The sequence below is a fragment of the Miscanthus floridulus genome, chromosome 6 (assembly GCF_019320115.1).
Source record: "Miscanthus floridulus cultivar M001 chromosome 6, ASM1932011v1, whole genome shotgun sequence".
In the NCBI taxonomy this organism is placed as follows: Eukaryota; Viridiplantae; Streptophyta; class Magnoliopsida; order Poales; family Poaceae; genus Miscanthus; species Miscanthus floridulus.
This window is the reverse complement of record NC_089585.1, coordinates 141,242,858-141,259,380: the sequence shown is the minus strand read 5'-3', so window position 1 is coordinate 141,259,380 and position 16,523 is coordinate 141,242,858. Positions and strand designations below refer to the sequence as shown.

At 42.2% G+C, this 16,523-nt stretch overlaps 1 protein-coding gene and 1 pseudogene across 1 annotated transcript; one reads left to right on the top strand and one right to left on the bottom strand.

Annotated features, from left to right (window-relative positions):
• The first annotated feature begins 3,761 nt into the window (after positions 1 to 3,761).
• Positions 3,762 to 15,350, top strand: LOC136457150 (phosphatidylserine decarboxylase proenzyme 2-like; annotated as a pseudogene).
• Positions 5,818 to 8,387, bottom strand: LOC136457151 (uncharacterized). Its single transcript, XM_066457195.1, has 3 exons — positions 7,174 to 8,387; positions 6,966 to 7,084; positions 5,818 to 6,879 (listed from the first exon to the last, which is right to left on the bottom strand). Exons 1-2 carry the CDS (start codon positions 8,228 to 8,230, stop codon positions 6,981 to 6,983), a joined length of 1,161 nt encoding a protein of 386 aa, XP_066313292.1. The 5' UTR covers positions 8,231 to 8,387; the 3' UTR covers positions 5,818 to 6,879; positions 6,966 to 6,980.
• Positions 15,351 to 16,523: the final 1,173 nt, after the last annotated feature.

Here is a 16,523-nt window from a genome sequence, read left to right as displayed (position 1 = left end):
TATATTCATCAGCTGACATTTATATCTCTAGATCAACTGTTCCAGTTTCTTTTGCCCTAGTTGATGTTAGAACTTTAGTCTTTCCTTTAAGCAACTTAGCATCAACCATATTCTGATCTTTTGGGAAAGGATTATCATCAACTTTTATCTTCCAATGTGTATCAAATTTAAGCTTCCCTTACTGAATAGCCCTCTGTATATGTTATCGAAAAATTCTGCACTCATTAGTAGAATAAGAAGTAGTGTTATAAAATTTGTAGAACTTCTTATTCTTCAACTGATTAGGAGGTAATATAACATGATTGGCGGGCAATTTGATCTGTCATTTCTCAAGCAAGAAATCAAAGAGTTTGTCTGATTTTATGACGTCAAAACCATAACTTTCTTCAACTCCTTTTCTCCAAGGATTTGGAACCATCTCTTCTTCATCATCCTCACCATCATCATCAACTAAATATGGATTATAAGCTTTAGCAATTGCGGCATTCTTTTAGAATCGGGTATCTCTGCGCATATTCTAAAATTGGCTATTAAGTGCTGCCATCCGTTGAGCCAACTGACCTAAATTGTCAAACTCTTGCCCAAGCAGTTTTTCTCTCTATGTTGGCAACATTCCTTGAACAACCAAAGTAGTTAACTGAACATCAGTTAGATTTAATGAGAAGCACAAAATTTTTGTTTCTCGGAACCTCTGAAGAAACTCAGCACCCGATTCATTAATTTTTTGCCTTATGGTTGTCAAATCTGTGATTTTCCTTTCTCCTGTCCCAATATAGAAATATGTATGAAAATTTTTCTTCATGTCAGTCTAATTGGTAATAGAATTAATTGGTAACGATGAAAACCAGGTAAAAGTTGGGCCTGACAGGGACAAAGAGAAGAAACGAACTCGATGGGCTTCTTCAATGGATGCTTCACCCAACTGAGTAAGATGCCGACTGACATGTTCTATTGTACTTGTAATATCTTAACCACTGAACTTAGCAAATTCTGGAAGACTGATATGTTTGGGTAGAATGTTCTTACGTCCAGTTCGTCGCTGCTGCTCGTGTTACTAGCACCGAAAGTTTGTAGTAGGGGTTACAAACGGGTGAGAGAGGGACATGTCCTAAGTCTCTAGTGAAAGGGTGCTAAGAGCTCGGTTGCTGCTCTTGTGTGTGTCTAGATCTAATCAGTTCGGGGTCGGATCAGATCGGTCCTCGATGGGTCGATCCCTTCTATGAGACGCCCTGCTTTATCTTTTATAGGCCAAGGGAAAGCACGGGTTACAGTGGAGGAAAAAAGAAGACTGAGAGGGAGAGAGGAAGGCCTTTAGGATCATCAGGTCCTTCTTGTCCTTCATGTGAGTCCTGTCGACCCATGTAGATGTCAATAGGGACAGCTCCACGCCGCGGCCCTATCCGTCACTGGCGCTATGCACAGGCGTCATCTGCCGGTCATGGCGTTCCATTCCATCATAGCGAACGTCGTGGTGAGCTGACGCGCCTGTCAGCGTTCGTACGAGGGTTAGACAGAATATCACCGGTACGCCCGACGCTGTTCCTGATGTGAATCCTTAGGTATGGTCCGTCATGGCCGCGGGTTACATCGGGGCATGCCGGCCTCTTCCTTGGTGTCAGAGTTTTGACTCAGGCCCATACGCTTGGACCTGAAGTGGTTGACAGCGGTATGGGTCTTCGTCGAGCGAGACGGAGCCCGACCCCAGAGGTCGGGCGAGGCGGAGCACGAACCTAAGGGTCGGGCGAGGCGGAGCCCGCCCCCAGAGGTCGGGTGAGGCGGAGCCCGTGGCCTTGGGATCGGGCAGGCGGAGCCTGCGGCCTCGGGGTCGGGCGAGGCGAAGCTTGCACGCCTGGAGGTCGGTTGGAGCTGTAGTCGCGCTCTTGACTGCTCGGATGAATCAATGTTGATGGTCATTAGCTCCTCCTCTTCGGGTACCCTAGTATTGATCCCCGACAACGAGTCACGTTTTTCAAATCGCCGGTATGAGGTCGTGTTTCGAACAACACTGTTGGCGATACTACAACGCAGATGCGCGATTGTGATGAGCCGGCGGTCACTGTGTGTTTGGCGGGCTTTTCTGGCTTATTTGGCTGAAACGCACCGCCGTCGCCGAAATAAACAGTGACTTTGACTTTTCCTTGTATGCCTACTCTACTAGTCTACCTTAGACTTGTTGCTCATTGCTTTTATTGTTTTTGTTTGTAGCAAAAAAAAATCATGCCTGTATTCTTGGGACGAGAAGGCTTGCATTTTCGGTTCCTTAACTCGTAAGAATTTGAACCATAAATAAACATGTGAAAAGACACCTCCTTTCAACTCCAGCTACTATGCTTTGCCAGCATGTGCATACTCCCTCTGTCCCAATTTATTTGTCGTTTCCGGTTTTCGTGCCATAAGTTTGACTTGATTTGTAGAAAATATGTACAATATTTGTGTCTCTAAATAAATTTGTTAAAAAACTAGATTCAAAGATCTTTCCAATGATGCTAATTATGTATCATAAATAATAATATTTTTTAATATATATTTTGTTAAAGTTGTTTCTCGGAAAGTGAGAAAGACATATATTCTGGGACGGAGGGAGTATATGCTTAGGGTGTGTTTAGTTTCAAATTTTTTTTTGCCTCCTACAGTAAAAGGACATGTTAGGACATATGCATGGAGTACTAAATGTAGATGAAAAAAAACTAATTGCACAGTTCTCGACAAAATCGCGAGACGAATCTTTTAAACCTAATTAGTCCATAAAAAGCCTTAAGTGCTACAGTAACCCCACATGTGCTAATGCCCGATTAATTAGTATCATTAGATTCGTCTCGTAGTTTTCTGATGGGTTCTGTAATTTGTTTTTTTATTAGTATCAAAAACTCCTTTCGATATCCTTCCGACACATTCGATATGACACCTAAAAATTTTCGTCTCCCCAACTAAACACACCCTTAAAATAGTAGCTAATCTCGGTCTTTGCTTCCCATTGCAAAAAGTGTGAACAAATGCAAGTGCACGAGAAAAGGGTTTGCTGATATTTTTTTTATATAATCGTGCATCACGTCACAAATCATCGTCTACTTTTGCTGCTGTCCTGGATTGTCAGCACCAAGAAGCGGCCGATTACCATTCAGAAAAAAACAAACTCCAAACTCCAAAGTCCCCGTTCACTTGAGAAATTTGGAGAAATATGGATGAATCCGAAGAAATTTGTAAAAAAAATTAATCGTAAACAGTAAAATTCAGTCGGAAACAGTATTTTCTCCGTACCAGTCGAATGCAGACTCATGTTATGTTTGGATCTAGCTACTAAAATTTAGGAGGTGTATCGGAAGGATGTTACATGAGGTGTTCGGATACTAATAAAAAAACAAATTACATAATCCGTCAGTACTCAACGAGACAAATTTTTTAAGCCTAAGTAACCCGTCATCAGCACATGGTTACTGTAGTAAACCATTGTCAAATCATAGACTAATTAGGTTCAAAAGATTCGTCTCCCAAATTAGTTGCAAACTATGTAATTAGTTTCATAATTAATCTATATTTAATACTCCATATATATATATCTAAACATTCGATAGAACAGCTACTAAAATTTAGAAGTGGCAACCAAACGTACCATAAGTCTAGAGGGAGATGGTCCATCCAAGGCAGCAGTGGAGGAGCATGACATTGACACCCACAAAGCCTGCCTGCCCAGGTGAAAGAAAGCGAGGCATGTCAGCATGTGAAAAGGGACTCGGCTTTGGCCTTGGTGGGCGGGCGTCGATTCTTCCAACCTCCCCCATCTGCCTAGCCGTCTCGTCTCGTCTGACGCCCACAGAGCCACACCCACTACGAGCGCGCGGTTCGTCTTCACCAACTTGTCCGAACCGGATGGGCCACGCGGCGTCGCGGCCCAATGGCTGCGCCAGCGACGGCGACGGCGACGGCGACGGCGAGGTACTGCCCTCGCGCTTCGCGCGCTTCCGACGCCGCCTCCGCCACCGCCTCCACAGCCGCCGCGGCGCCGGCGACGACTCCGCGTCCGCCAAGGCCCTCGCCGCCGAAGACTTCGCCGGCATCGCGCGCATCCGGATAGTCAAGGTACGTAGGCTGCGCGCTGCAACTCCGCTGCTACGCACATGTCTTAGCATAGCACCAAGTTTCGCTCCGCTTCGACGCGGCCAGCCGAGGCGGAACCCGTGGATTTGATTCGTATCGCATCTCTGACTCCGTGTTTGATCCTCTGATTCGGTTGGTGGGGCAGGCGGATATGCAGTTCAAGGACAAGTTCTTCGCGTGCCTGTCGCTCGGCGAGCGTACGTACCGCACCGAGACGTCCGACAAGTGCGTCCTCCTTGCTTTCCTTTCACTACCTTTACTACTCGAGAAATACTCGTACCCTGGTTTCATTCCATCCCATTCCTCTGCAAGAATATTCCTGTCTCACTCTCATGTCTGTGTGCTGTGTCCCTCCAATTGGTAACTCTCAAATGTCTGTCTGTGCCCTCCGATTTAGTAAATTTTAACTTCCACGCGGGTTTACTGAAAACTACCACAACCAGTACCATCCACTGCATATTGTGAATTGGCTTTGCCTGTACTTCCTTGATTCCTTCTAATTAAGAAATGCATTTCATATTGTGAATTGGCTTTGTCTGTACTTTTTTTTTTGAAATGCATTTATTACCACCGTAGTGAGACATTACTATCCAGTAATACCTACTACTAGTACCAGTTTCGATTCGAATATGTGAACCTTTTTCTTTTCTTGCAGTACGCACAGGCCTCTGTGGGACTCGGTGAGTGAGCCTCACATTTTCTCTGTGAACCTACTGAAATGTCAATTTAAGATTGCTTCCTCATCTACTTAAGAATTGTTATCATAGTGCTGATAAATTTGCAGGAGAAGAAGGTTATAGTAGAGACAAATGGACCTCATATTGCACGTATCTCCGTTTTTGAGGTATGCGGCCCCTGGAATAACTAAAAGTATGTTGAGTGCTGCCCTTTCATTAACTAAAAGCATGCTAGTCTACGTGCATACCTGTATGGTTTTCTGTTACAATGTAATCATTTTATTTATATACATACATCCTTCCAAACAAGCAAATTATTGGACAGCTTCATAAGAACTTTTTTTGATGGAAGTAAAGTTATATTAAAGTATATAGACAGTGCCTTTTCAACTTTTATTGATGGAGGTAAAGTAAATATTAAAATATATAGACAGTGACTTTGCATGCCTTCTACTTTGCAGACGAACCGATTTTCAAAGAATACTTTGGTTGGTTACTGCGAAGTTGATCTCTTCGAAATGCTTACTAAGGTAACACTATTGTTCATCTCATCCTTAAATCATATTTGTCTCCCTGTCCGGGCTATTTCTTATTTTCTTTTACAGAGGCTCATGTCCACTTCAGTCCAGTAGGCTGCATACCATTTAGCTAGAGTAGACCCTAGGGAATTTTTTTGTCTTTTTAAGTTGGAGACACTATTTCCGCTTGTTGGTGATTAAGACTAGTAGCTTTCTTTTCCTTTTCTAATGTAGATATTATGTTGGGAATGCTCCTGAACTTGAATTTTTCCATATCAGGAATTGGAGGAACACTCTGAGGACCTTCCTCTGTTGGACCCATCGTCACCCAATACTAACGTGGGCAGCATATCCATCTCCTGTCACATCGAAGTAACTGTTCTTGATTATTTGTCTTTTCTTATCAGAACCCACAGAGCACCGTTCATGTACTGATTTTATTTTTGTCCATTTATTCCATTGCAGGACCCTGTTGAAACAGAACAAAGCTTTGCCCGCCGTGTCTTAGCTATAGTGGTATTCTTTTAATACTGATTGTCTTCATATGTGATTATTACTTACGAATCACATCATTGGAAGAATGGAGCATGCAAAGTTCAGCTAGGCGCTAGGCGGAATCTAGGCGCTGACCCATTGCCTAGCGCCTAGTTGGGAGTACTCGGTCCTAGGCGCTCCTAGGCGTTTTCCTAGGCGTTTTGGCAATATAGCCATAAATTATATATATATTATGTATATAACTATATATATGTATATAACTACTATATATGAGTCACAGTAAGTATAAAAACAGGGCCAGTAGACATATCTGATTCCTAGCTGGCTTACTCTTGCTTTCTTGCATGTTCCTAGCTCCTGTAACACATTTTGACAGCTAGTAGTTAGTAAATTAGTCAATAGACAGCTAGCTGTTCATAAAAAAAATAATAGAAAACACTAAGTTGTGACTTATCTGGATGATTTCAGCAGCCTCCCATCCATGAGCACACCATATCAGCAGCTGTTAATTACAATACAAGTGGATAGGACAGTAATACAAGTGCACAACACAATTTATAAATAAAGGACAGCACAAGCACATAGTTCTTAGTTCAGGTCTCACAAATCACAAAAGAAGACACACAGACACAAAGTGACACAGCTGCAGTTCATAAGACCAGGGCATCACAAAAGGCTTCACTACTAGATGGAGATGGTCCAGATCATATTTCTTCACTGTAGTTCACATCCTCATCGTCATACTCTTCTTCTTCAGACTCAAATTCTTCTCCTTCATAGAGCTCCCTCACTCTTGCACTTCTACGCAGCTCAAGCTGTTCATCTGCTCCCACTGCCTCTCCAATGACAGACCAAGGTATCCTGGTACCTTCCATCTCATCTTCCTCCCCATTTCTAAAGTCAGCTAATGCACAATCATCCCCACCCTCTTGGAGAAAACCTTGAGCTTCAGTTGTATCACTAGACAAGAGAACATCAGTGATTTTGTTTGACTTGATCTTTTCTCTCTTACTAAGCAGCTTGGAGTTGAATTGGATATACACGAGCTTGTTGAGGCGGGTTGTAGTAAGCCTATTCCTCTTCTTAGTGTGTATCTACAATTTAAAAAAAGCATTCTCAGTTCTACAATTTAATTGTAATGCTGCTGAAACTGAAATGTTCATAATAGATAGGTACTAACCCCTTCAAACCCACTTCAATTTCTTTCACAACCAGAAGAGCTTGATGTCAAAGATAGGATCCTTGTAGCCATCTTCTGTAAAGCTGGTGTTTCATATCCATACAGTCTCCACCATGATGCTGAAATAAAAAAAACACCTATATTAGTTTAGAAAACAGCAAACAACAAACAACCATGAGCCATGCAAGCTTATAGGAAGTACCTCTACCTGGGTTGTAATCAAAGTTTTCAAAATTCTTAGCAAGCTTCTTGCTAAAGGGTCCTTCTCTATTCTGAAACTTCTTTAGTTCAATGTTGGCAGCCTGATGCTGCATGTCCTCATCATGATAATAAAATTTCTCAACACAAGCTATAAACCCTTCTGATATTTTGGGCTGATCAAAGATTGATGGGTCACTATAGCTATAGTGAGGATTCAACAAATAGGCTGTCAAATGTAATGGAGAATCAAGTCTTCCATTCATCTTCTTGTCAATAACAGCTATTACATCCTTGAACCGAGCCTCAACATTTCCAAAGGCCTCTTTGATCTGTCTCTTTGCCTTTAGTAGTTCTCCATAAAGGAAACCCATGGATGGCCTCACATCCCCATCAACCAAACGGAGGACTTTGACCAATGGCTCAAAAACAGTCAATGTTAGCTTCACATCCTTCCAAAAGCTTGGACTCAATATAGTTGCTGTTGCCTCTCTTCCTTTCTTTGATTTCACATCATTCAATGAGTCCCACCTACTATGAATCACCATCTTCCTTAACTGGTCCTTCTTCTCTTGCATGCTACTCAAAGTGAGAAAGTTTGAAGCAAACCTAGTCACTCCTGGCCTCACTACCTCTTTCCCCTCTGTGAAGTATCTCAAGCACTCCAATGTCCTTGTGTGGCCATAGACAAATATGGTAAATGCCTTTGCTTGGTCAACCACTTTCTTGAACCGAGTCATGTTGCCAATTCCTTGGAGCATAAGGTTGATTGTGTGAGCTGCACAAGAGGTCCAAAATATGTGTGGTCTCTTCTCTTCCAATAGCCTCTTTGCTCCCATGTTGTTAGAGGCATTGTCAGTCACTACTTGCACCACATTGTCTGGACCAATCTCTTCAATTGTTTTGTCCACAAGATCAAAGATGACCTCACTGGTATGTGAGACATGTGACATCTCCTTAGAGCTGATGAAGGAGGTTCCATCAGCACAATTGGTGCACAGATTCATTATGCTTCTCCTCTTCCTATCTGACCAAGCATTAGTCATAATAGAACATCCATTTTTCATCTTCTCGGCTTCACGCTCCTGCAGCAAACTCTTGGTTCTTTCATATTCTTCTTCCAGCAACTTCCCTCGCAGTGCATCCTGAGTTGGAGGTACAAGTCCTGGACCAAACTATCCAATTGCTTCGCACATTTGCTTGAACTCATCATTATCACATGCATTGAAAGCAATTCATGCCAACACAACATTGAAAGAAGCATAATTAGTGTTCAGTACAGGAAAACAACATCTAATGAACTTTGAAATGTAAAAACAGCATAGTATACTAGCAATTTACCATGTGTATAGGCCCATCTTGCAATGTACTTATTCACCTCATTGGTTCTTTCTTTCCAAAGTTCCTTGTTCAGCTGTTGTTGCTTCAAATAATCAGACTTGGTAGCTTTAGTATCAATAGCACGTGTCCATTTGTCAATGGGTCCTAATTTGTGGGGCTCTGAACTTCCAACACAGGTGACTTCATTTGAATCTGTTCCAACCCTAGATACATGAACTTCCTCTCTAATTTCTAGCTGACGAACAGTCTTCTCCTCCCTCTTCCTTTTTGCATCAGCTAGTGCCTTCTTGCACTTCTCTTTAGCCTCCATAGCCTGTGGTGTTCTTGCTGTGCATTTCTTCACATTCTTTCCTTCATGAGCCAAATGCTCCTTCAACCTATGAATCCCTCCTCTCATCTCCTTGTCACAGAGCTTGCACTTCACCTTGTCCTTGTTGCTAGCATCAACAAGAACACCATATTCCCATCCAACATCATCTGAGTTCCTTTTCAGGAGATTAGTTGCCTCAGTTCCTGTTGCATCTGGTGCAGAAAAACCTTGTTCTGTCGACATCCTACATTCAAATTCAAGAGTTCAGTCATACTTGTTATAAGTAACAAATTCAAGAGTTCAGTCATACTTCTCAGAATCCAACTTTATTTTTATGGCAGCAACAAATATATACTTGTTATAAGTAAAATGACAACAATGCACTGGTAAATCATATCCATTCATGACATATACATAGATCCACTAGCTGGATCCTAATTTCCCAGAAATTTTTATGTCATACTCATGATTTTCACAAAATCATTTTGATTTCTTATTGTAGTACCTAAGGTAAATTTACCACATTTTGTACCCAAGCATACAAATCTTGCAGAAGCAGAACTGCATGTGCATATACATGATACGCAATAGTTCAACAATGCAACTCAGACACATTGGTTCAGACCCACAATCATGAAGGTGAAGATTGGTGACAGAAATGGAACAGGGGAGATGAGCAGGGGAGGAGCTGCCGGCATGGGAGGGGAGAGGAGCATGGGAGGGAAGGGAGCTCACCTTGGGGACTTGGGGTGGCTGGCGGGGAGGGGTTCCAGTCGAGGACGAGCAGGACGGCGGCGACGAGTAGACGACGAGCAGGACCGGCGGCGCGCGAGTCGGGGACGAGCTTGGACGAGCAGGGGAGGAGCAGGACCGGCGGGGAGGAGGTCGTCCGGCGGGATGGACCTCGCCCGGCGGGAGGAGCAGGACCGGCGGGGAGCAGGGGAGGAGCGGGTGCCGCGCTCCATTAGCCTCCCGCGCCTGGGTCTCGTGGCCGCGCGCGGGCCTGGCCGCGCGGGAATTCCTCCCGCGCTACGATTTGGCGCCAAATCGGAGCCACCCTCGAGCTCGCGCGCCTACGCGCCGCGTCCGCGCCCGCCTAGCGCGCCGCCTAGCGCCGCCTCCGTGCCGCCTAGCACCGCCTAGCGCCGCGATGCGCGACTAGGGCCCTAGTCGCGGCGACGGGCTTCGCCCAGCGACTAGGCGCGCGTAGTCGCTGAGTAATCGCCGCCTAGCCGAACTTTGGGAGCATGCCAACGTTTTTCATGCTATTTTTAATAATTGTGTGCTCGTGATATTTAGATGTGAATCATATTAATAGCTTATAGCTGTAACAAGTGAGTGCATTGGTACTGCAGCAGTTAAACTAAGAACTGAGGTAGAGTTCCAGCAGAATTGAAAGAAACATTTATTGGGATGCCCTGGACTGATGATTTTTGTGTTAAAAAAGCATTTAGGACTTGGTGCACTAAAAGACAATGCTCTGCAATGAGTGTGCTTGTATAGTTGTATTATAATATGCCTTATTTACTGCAGTTGCACCTCGTCTAATTTTGTTGTTGCTGTTGCTTTTACCAAGTGTCCGACTCAAAGACAATATTCTTTAATGCCCAGTGATCACAATGTTACTGAATTCTTTCGAATATGATGCTCGTCAATTTCCTTTTGCGTGTGTTGCCTTTATTTCTTTGTGTTCCACCCTCCACGACATAACATTTCCCGCACTGCAACAGGACTATGATGAAGACGGAACACTTTCCTTATCTGAGTTCTCGGACTTGATGAAAGCTTTTGGTAATAAATTAGCAGTTGCAAAGGTTAGACTGTATTCCATTTTCTTGGAGAGTATGTTCCCTGTATTCAGTCCCTTCTGTTTGTGCATCTTATTAATTTCTTTCATACATTAGATTGAAGAGCTTTTCCGTCAAGCAGATACAAATCGTGATGGCATAGTTGACATAGATGAACTGGCAGCCCTACTGGCTGATCAACAAGAAAAGTAACAATTTGCTACTTTGTATTTTGTTATGTTTTGAAATTAATTATTGCTTATCTCATAAGTATAGCAGTATCATTGATTATGCTGCCCTCTTTTTTCAGAGAACCACTTATAAGTAACTGCCCTGTCTGTGGTGAAGATCTTGGGAAATATGATAACATAAATGATATGATACATATGACACTTTGCTTTGATGAGGGAACTGGTAATCAGATTATGACTGGTGGATTTCTAACTGACAAGCAGGCTTCTTATGGGTAAGATGCTTCATTTATTGATGTGTCTAGTCTTATTTCTACCATTTTATCTTGTTTATTATGAAATATCATGAAAATATGAGCAATTTATACTATAGTCACATAGTTGTCATCTGCAGGTGGATGTTCAAGCTCAGTGAATGGGCACATTACTCCACATACGATGTTGGTTTGCGCTCTGGCTCTACAGCTTCACATATTCTGGTGTGTTAAGTTGTTGCATATGGTAGATCAACTTAAAAGTTTTGAGTGATGCAAGATATGTTAGTTGTATTGTGCCCTTCATTAAATCAATGCTGTGATATAAGGTTTTTGACCGGCGAACAAAGAGGATAGTCGAAGAAGTTATTGATGGAAAAATTGTATTGTCCATGAGGGCTTTGTACCAATCAAAAGTAGGCCTCACTCTTATAAATACAGGTATGTTGGATCGAATAATATTAGTTTGTCTCATGTTCCCACTATTAATTTAGATGATCATATGCTGAGGTCCACTAGATAGACTCACCAAAAATGATCTGTATTTGCTTCACTCCTAAGGATGGAACCATGGAATCATACTAAATAATGCTGGTTTGTGAATTGATCTGTTGTGATGTACAACAAGCTTCCTGCAATTGATATTTAGTTGGTGAAGCAGGTCATGAACAAGAAACCAACTGTTTGGTCACCAATTACAATCTTGCATTTAAAAGGGAAGACAAAATTCCTGTAGCTCGTCACCCCCTTGTGCTTATGTAGCTGTAGTCTGTAGGCAAGAGTAACCTAGATAACTATGGGCTACTTAGAAGCCAGTATACAGATTCATTCAATGTACTCACAATGTTGTCATGCAGGTGTTAAAGACCTCTTGAAGAACCTATCTGAGAAGCAAGGAAAAAAAGATGAACTCACCGGAATCTGCAAAAGATATTCCCAAGTTCCTTGAGTTATTTAAGGTGCAGAGTATGACTAAACCTTTTTTTTACTTAATTCTTGATGAAGGTGCCTCTCCGCAGATTTTGCGGGGGGAAGGCTTGCCTCGGTTTTTCCCTTCCCCAGACCCCACTCATGTGGGAGTCTCCGGCACTGGGTCTGCCCTTAATTCTTGATGAAGAATATGCACAGTTGCACATGATTTGCAAACCTAACGAACCCTAGAGATCATGTGATGTGGAAATATTCTGTGGTCCCATGTTTATGTTGTAATTGCTTAGTGCCGCTGCCACCTTCTGCCTGAGTTATGCTCATATGCTGTTTGTCTGTTTTTTTTTTTTTTGTTCTTATTTTCTTTCCATATTACAATGAGAATGCACTTACTGTAAGGTAATCTGCTGCTGCCCCTCTCTTCTGTTTTGCTGCAGCAGTAGAGTTGGCAATCGGTCAGCTCTGCTAACTACTGCTGAAGTATGGCAATAGGCCACTAGTTGTAGTGGCTGATCTCAGCCATGTAGGAGTAGTTGCAACACATTCAGAGTTCAGTTCAGTGCTGCCGTGCTGGTGCTTGTGCTGTGTGTGCTCTGTTCTCATCTTCTATCTCTAGCCGTGAGTGAGAGTGTGAGTGTGCTGGTGAGCTGATTGCTCACATGTGCAGGGGTTTTCTGTGCCAACACTTAAGATACACAAATCATTATATGTCAGAGCTGTGTTAATTCCAGCACTTGGTTGTTTCACTTTTAATTTTCAAGTAACATAAGTAGTATGGAGTCAAAAGTCCTTGTCCTTGGATATATATGGAATAGAACTTTTAATTACAACAAAACTCTAAAAAAATAGTGTACTTTTACGAAGCTTTCTCAATATCTTCCTATCCTTCAAATTGTGCAAAGATATATATAGAATATGGGCTATGTGAAGAAGGTGTGATCCCAGAAATGTATACTGGTTATTGAAGGCCTGCTTTTGGTGAATGATAGAAAACACAGAAGCAGGAGAACAACAAACCCTTTTCCCCATTCAATTTCTATTTTTTAATTTACATAGAGGCCTTGGAGGTAATGCAAAATCCAGTCTTCATTTGTTTTTTCTTTGGGAGCAAAAATCAATCTTTATCTTTATCTTTTAAGCTCAACCTTAACTGTGTGGGAATTTGGTCCATGGATGAGTCTTCGTCAATAGCTTGACTATCTCTGTTGATTCTTGCTAAAATGCTAGTCATTTGGTCTTGATATTTACCTGTTGATCCATTTTGTTGCTTATCTATCTGAAATTCTGAATGTAGTTTGATCATTTGCATTTATATAAACCATTGTTGTCAACTTAGATATTCATTGTATATAACTGCAGGGTCAAATTAATATGGATGAGGTCAAGGATCCTATTGAAAGTTTTAAGGTATGTATCTATAGTAGTAATTCAAGCCATCATGTTCACTATCTGTTGGACTTCCTATAACACCAATGTTTTCGGAATGAAGTAATAATAGACATTGATGGGATAGCACATTTGATTTGATTTTGAATAGTCTTTTGTATGGGCTGAATTAGTTTTTTTTTTCTTTGTAGACTTTCAATGAATTTTTCATAAGAGGACTGAAGCCTGGTGCCAGACCAATTGCACATGGTGACCAAGACAGTGTTGCTACTTGTGCTGCTGATAGCCGTTTAATGGCTTTCAGTTCCGTTGATGAGAGCACAAGGCTTTGGATCAAGGTGAAGGCACTATTTGACTAAGAGATGAGACTTATTGAGACATGTCCATGCAAGCACAACGCGTGATCCTTCATATGGTAGAATGTTTAGTTGATGTCTCACTGTAGTATGCCTTCTGTTTCTAGGGCCGCAAATTTTCAATTGAGGGTCTCCTAGGGACCAGTGTGCACTCAGATGCTTTAAGCAATGGATCATTGGTCATTTTCCGGCTTGCACCTCAGGTACAACTTTTAATCTCCTTGTTAAGATAAAAAATCCTTACTTTTAAAAGCTCAATGTTTTGTCGAAAATATACTCTGGAATCATGAATATTAACACTTTGTAATGTGCAGGATTACCATAGGTTTCATGTCCCAGTCTCAGGAATTGTGGAGAAATTTGTGGAAATTCCTGGGTGCCTGTACACGGTATAGAATACTAATATCGGAAGTATATCGGCATGTTTGTGTTATGTTATATTTCTTGTCATTTCTCAGCATCTTACTGATGCTGGTCTATTTGCATTTGACAGGTCAATCCCATTGCTGTGAATAGCAAGTATTGCAATGTATTCACTGAGAATAAAAGAGTTGTCTCAATAATATCAACTTCCGAGTTTGGAAAGGTTTGCATTTTTGCTCTTTTACATTCTTATGTTGGAATATTGGATCAATTTTTTTAATTGAATATTGGATTAATTTACCGCCTAAAGTTGTCAGCAAACTCAACAGAAAAGGGTGTCCAATGCGGCAATGCTCATGTAGTTTAGAATCTTCCCCAGTATTTATTGAATAGTTCGAACTGGTCTGACCTGATGCTACAGTTGAATTTGTCAATGTATGTTAAATTTGATTGTTTATCAGGGTCTTTCTGCATATTTCTTGTTTACCGTTTCTTTGAGATGAACTGATAATAAAGTCAATACAGCCTGAAGCTTAGCTGCCCGTTACTCATCATGCAATGACTTTTCTTGTTTCTGATGGCATGGTTCAGGTAGCATTTGTTGCGATTGGAGCAACCATGGTAGGAAGCATCACGTTCTTGAAAAAAGAGGGTGACTACATCCACAAAGGAGATGAGGTATTTTTCATGCATTTCCTCTTAATATATTGTGATAATTTCTTCTGATGTTTGTGTGAAGGTGTAAAATTATCTGTTCCATCTTTTTTTTTTCCTCTCTTCCAGTTTGGGTATTATTTCTCCTTTGGAGGGAGCACAGTGATATGCGTCTTCGAGAAGGTTCTCTCATGCTTCTCTGCTCACTAGCTATCTGTCCATTTTATACACATAAAAAATTGCTGCCACTCATACATACAAATTCTAAAACGAAACTATTGCTCATGAAACTTTGACTCTGTGTGGCAGGATGCGATCCAACTTGATGCTGATCTCGTGGCAAACAGCGAAAGGTCACTGGAAACCCTTGTTTCTGTTGGTATGACACTGGGCGTCTCGACAAGGAACAAGGGGCTGCAAGTCCCGGTTCTGCAGAATTTTTCGCTTGAATGACGTAGGTAATACTATGATATAGTTAGGACGGCCTCCATGGTACATAGCTGTAAATTGCGTGCAGGTTAACAGTAGGGTGTATTTGCAACTAGCAACTGCCACTTGATTTGAAAACAAGGAGATTTGAAACATACAATAGCATTTAGTGCCAGATGTTAACTAGAATCATGCTGATCCACGCATCTTGATGTGAACTCACAAGATTATTGCACTTAACAGTTTTCTCAAGTCCTAATCACGAGGCACCGGGCCTGTATATGATACTCCAGATCATAAATGGCACATCTTCAATCTAAAAAAAATGGCACATCTTCCAAATCCAATTAGTTAGGATTTACCAATACGGTACATGGATTTCCTACTAGGCAGGCTAGAGGAGTCCTGGCCTAGAATGGAAGGGGAAGTAGGGAGTGGTGGAGGCGGCCCTGTCAAGATTGCTCCTCTGCTCTTTCTTCCTCTTTTTCCCCTCATCCTGCTTCACTCCTTGCTCCTTGTGCTGCTGCTGCTGCTTCTTGGTGATATCGTCGTGGGAGTCTTTGACGGAAGACGACGGTGAGGATGGCTTCTTGGGGAGCACCTTTGCGAGCGATGGCATGCAGGAGAGTCCCATATGAGCTCTGGTCTGCTTCTCCAGTTCTCCTGACGATTGGGTGTTTGTGTGCTTGCTTGACAGTCTTGACTGCTCTCGTGTTTGAAATTGGAAATTTGAAATGCCAGGTGATGCTCTGGGCAAACACCCATTTGGCCATTTATATGGGACTGGGAGAGTGGAGGTGCCTCCAAGTTCCAAGCTTCTTCCTGCGGAAGGTTGTCCGACCTTCCTGCGCAAGATTGCCAGTTGCCACTTCAACTCTAGCTTTTTTTTTATCTTAAGAAAAAAAAAATAACGTAGCACGTGGTCAGCACTGCGTGACCTATATGCTTACGTCACAATATCGATAGGAAGTATCTGACAGGTGGGTGTGGGCCTGGGCCCAGCTGTCATCGGCTGAGAGCCCATTGCACGGAACCATGAAGGGTATTTTGTATGTATTTGCGTTTTAGTGGCTCTCAAGCTCTGATTGGTGGTTTCTGGCTTTCTGCAATGACGATACTGACTAATAAACGTCTAAACGTGCAATTGCAGGGCTCGTTCAAATATGCCATTCGCCATGGGTATCTGAACAAGCACTAGGAGATAACAAAAGCTTTCGATCGTATACATAACAAATTACGGTGTATTGGCCCCGTTCTGCTTACCTTGTTCGACTTTTTTTTTTCTTCAAAAAACAGTGTTTTTCTCTCACAACAATTCAGCTAGAACAGTGTTTTTCAGCCAAAATTCTGCCAACCGAACGG

Bases quoted from the DNA above. Each gene is read 5' to 3' on its own strand.
- LOC136457151 (XM_066457195.1), bottom strand. From the start codon at position 8,230: ATGAAAAATGGATGTTCTATTATGACTAATGCTTGGTCAGATAGGAAG. The intron at 7,085-7,173 runs GTAGAGGTACTT...TTTTTATTTCAG, and splicing joins AAACTTTGATTACAACCCAG to CATCATGGTGGAGACTGTAT.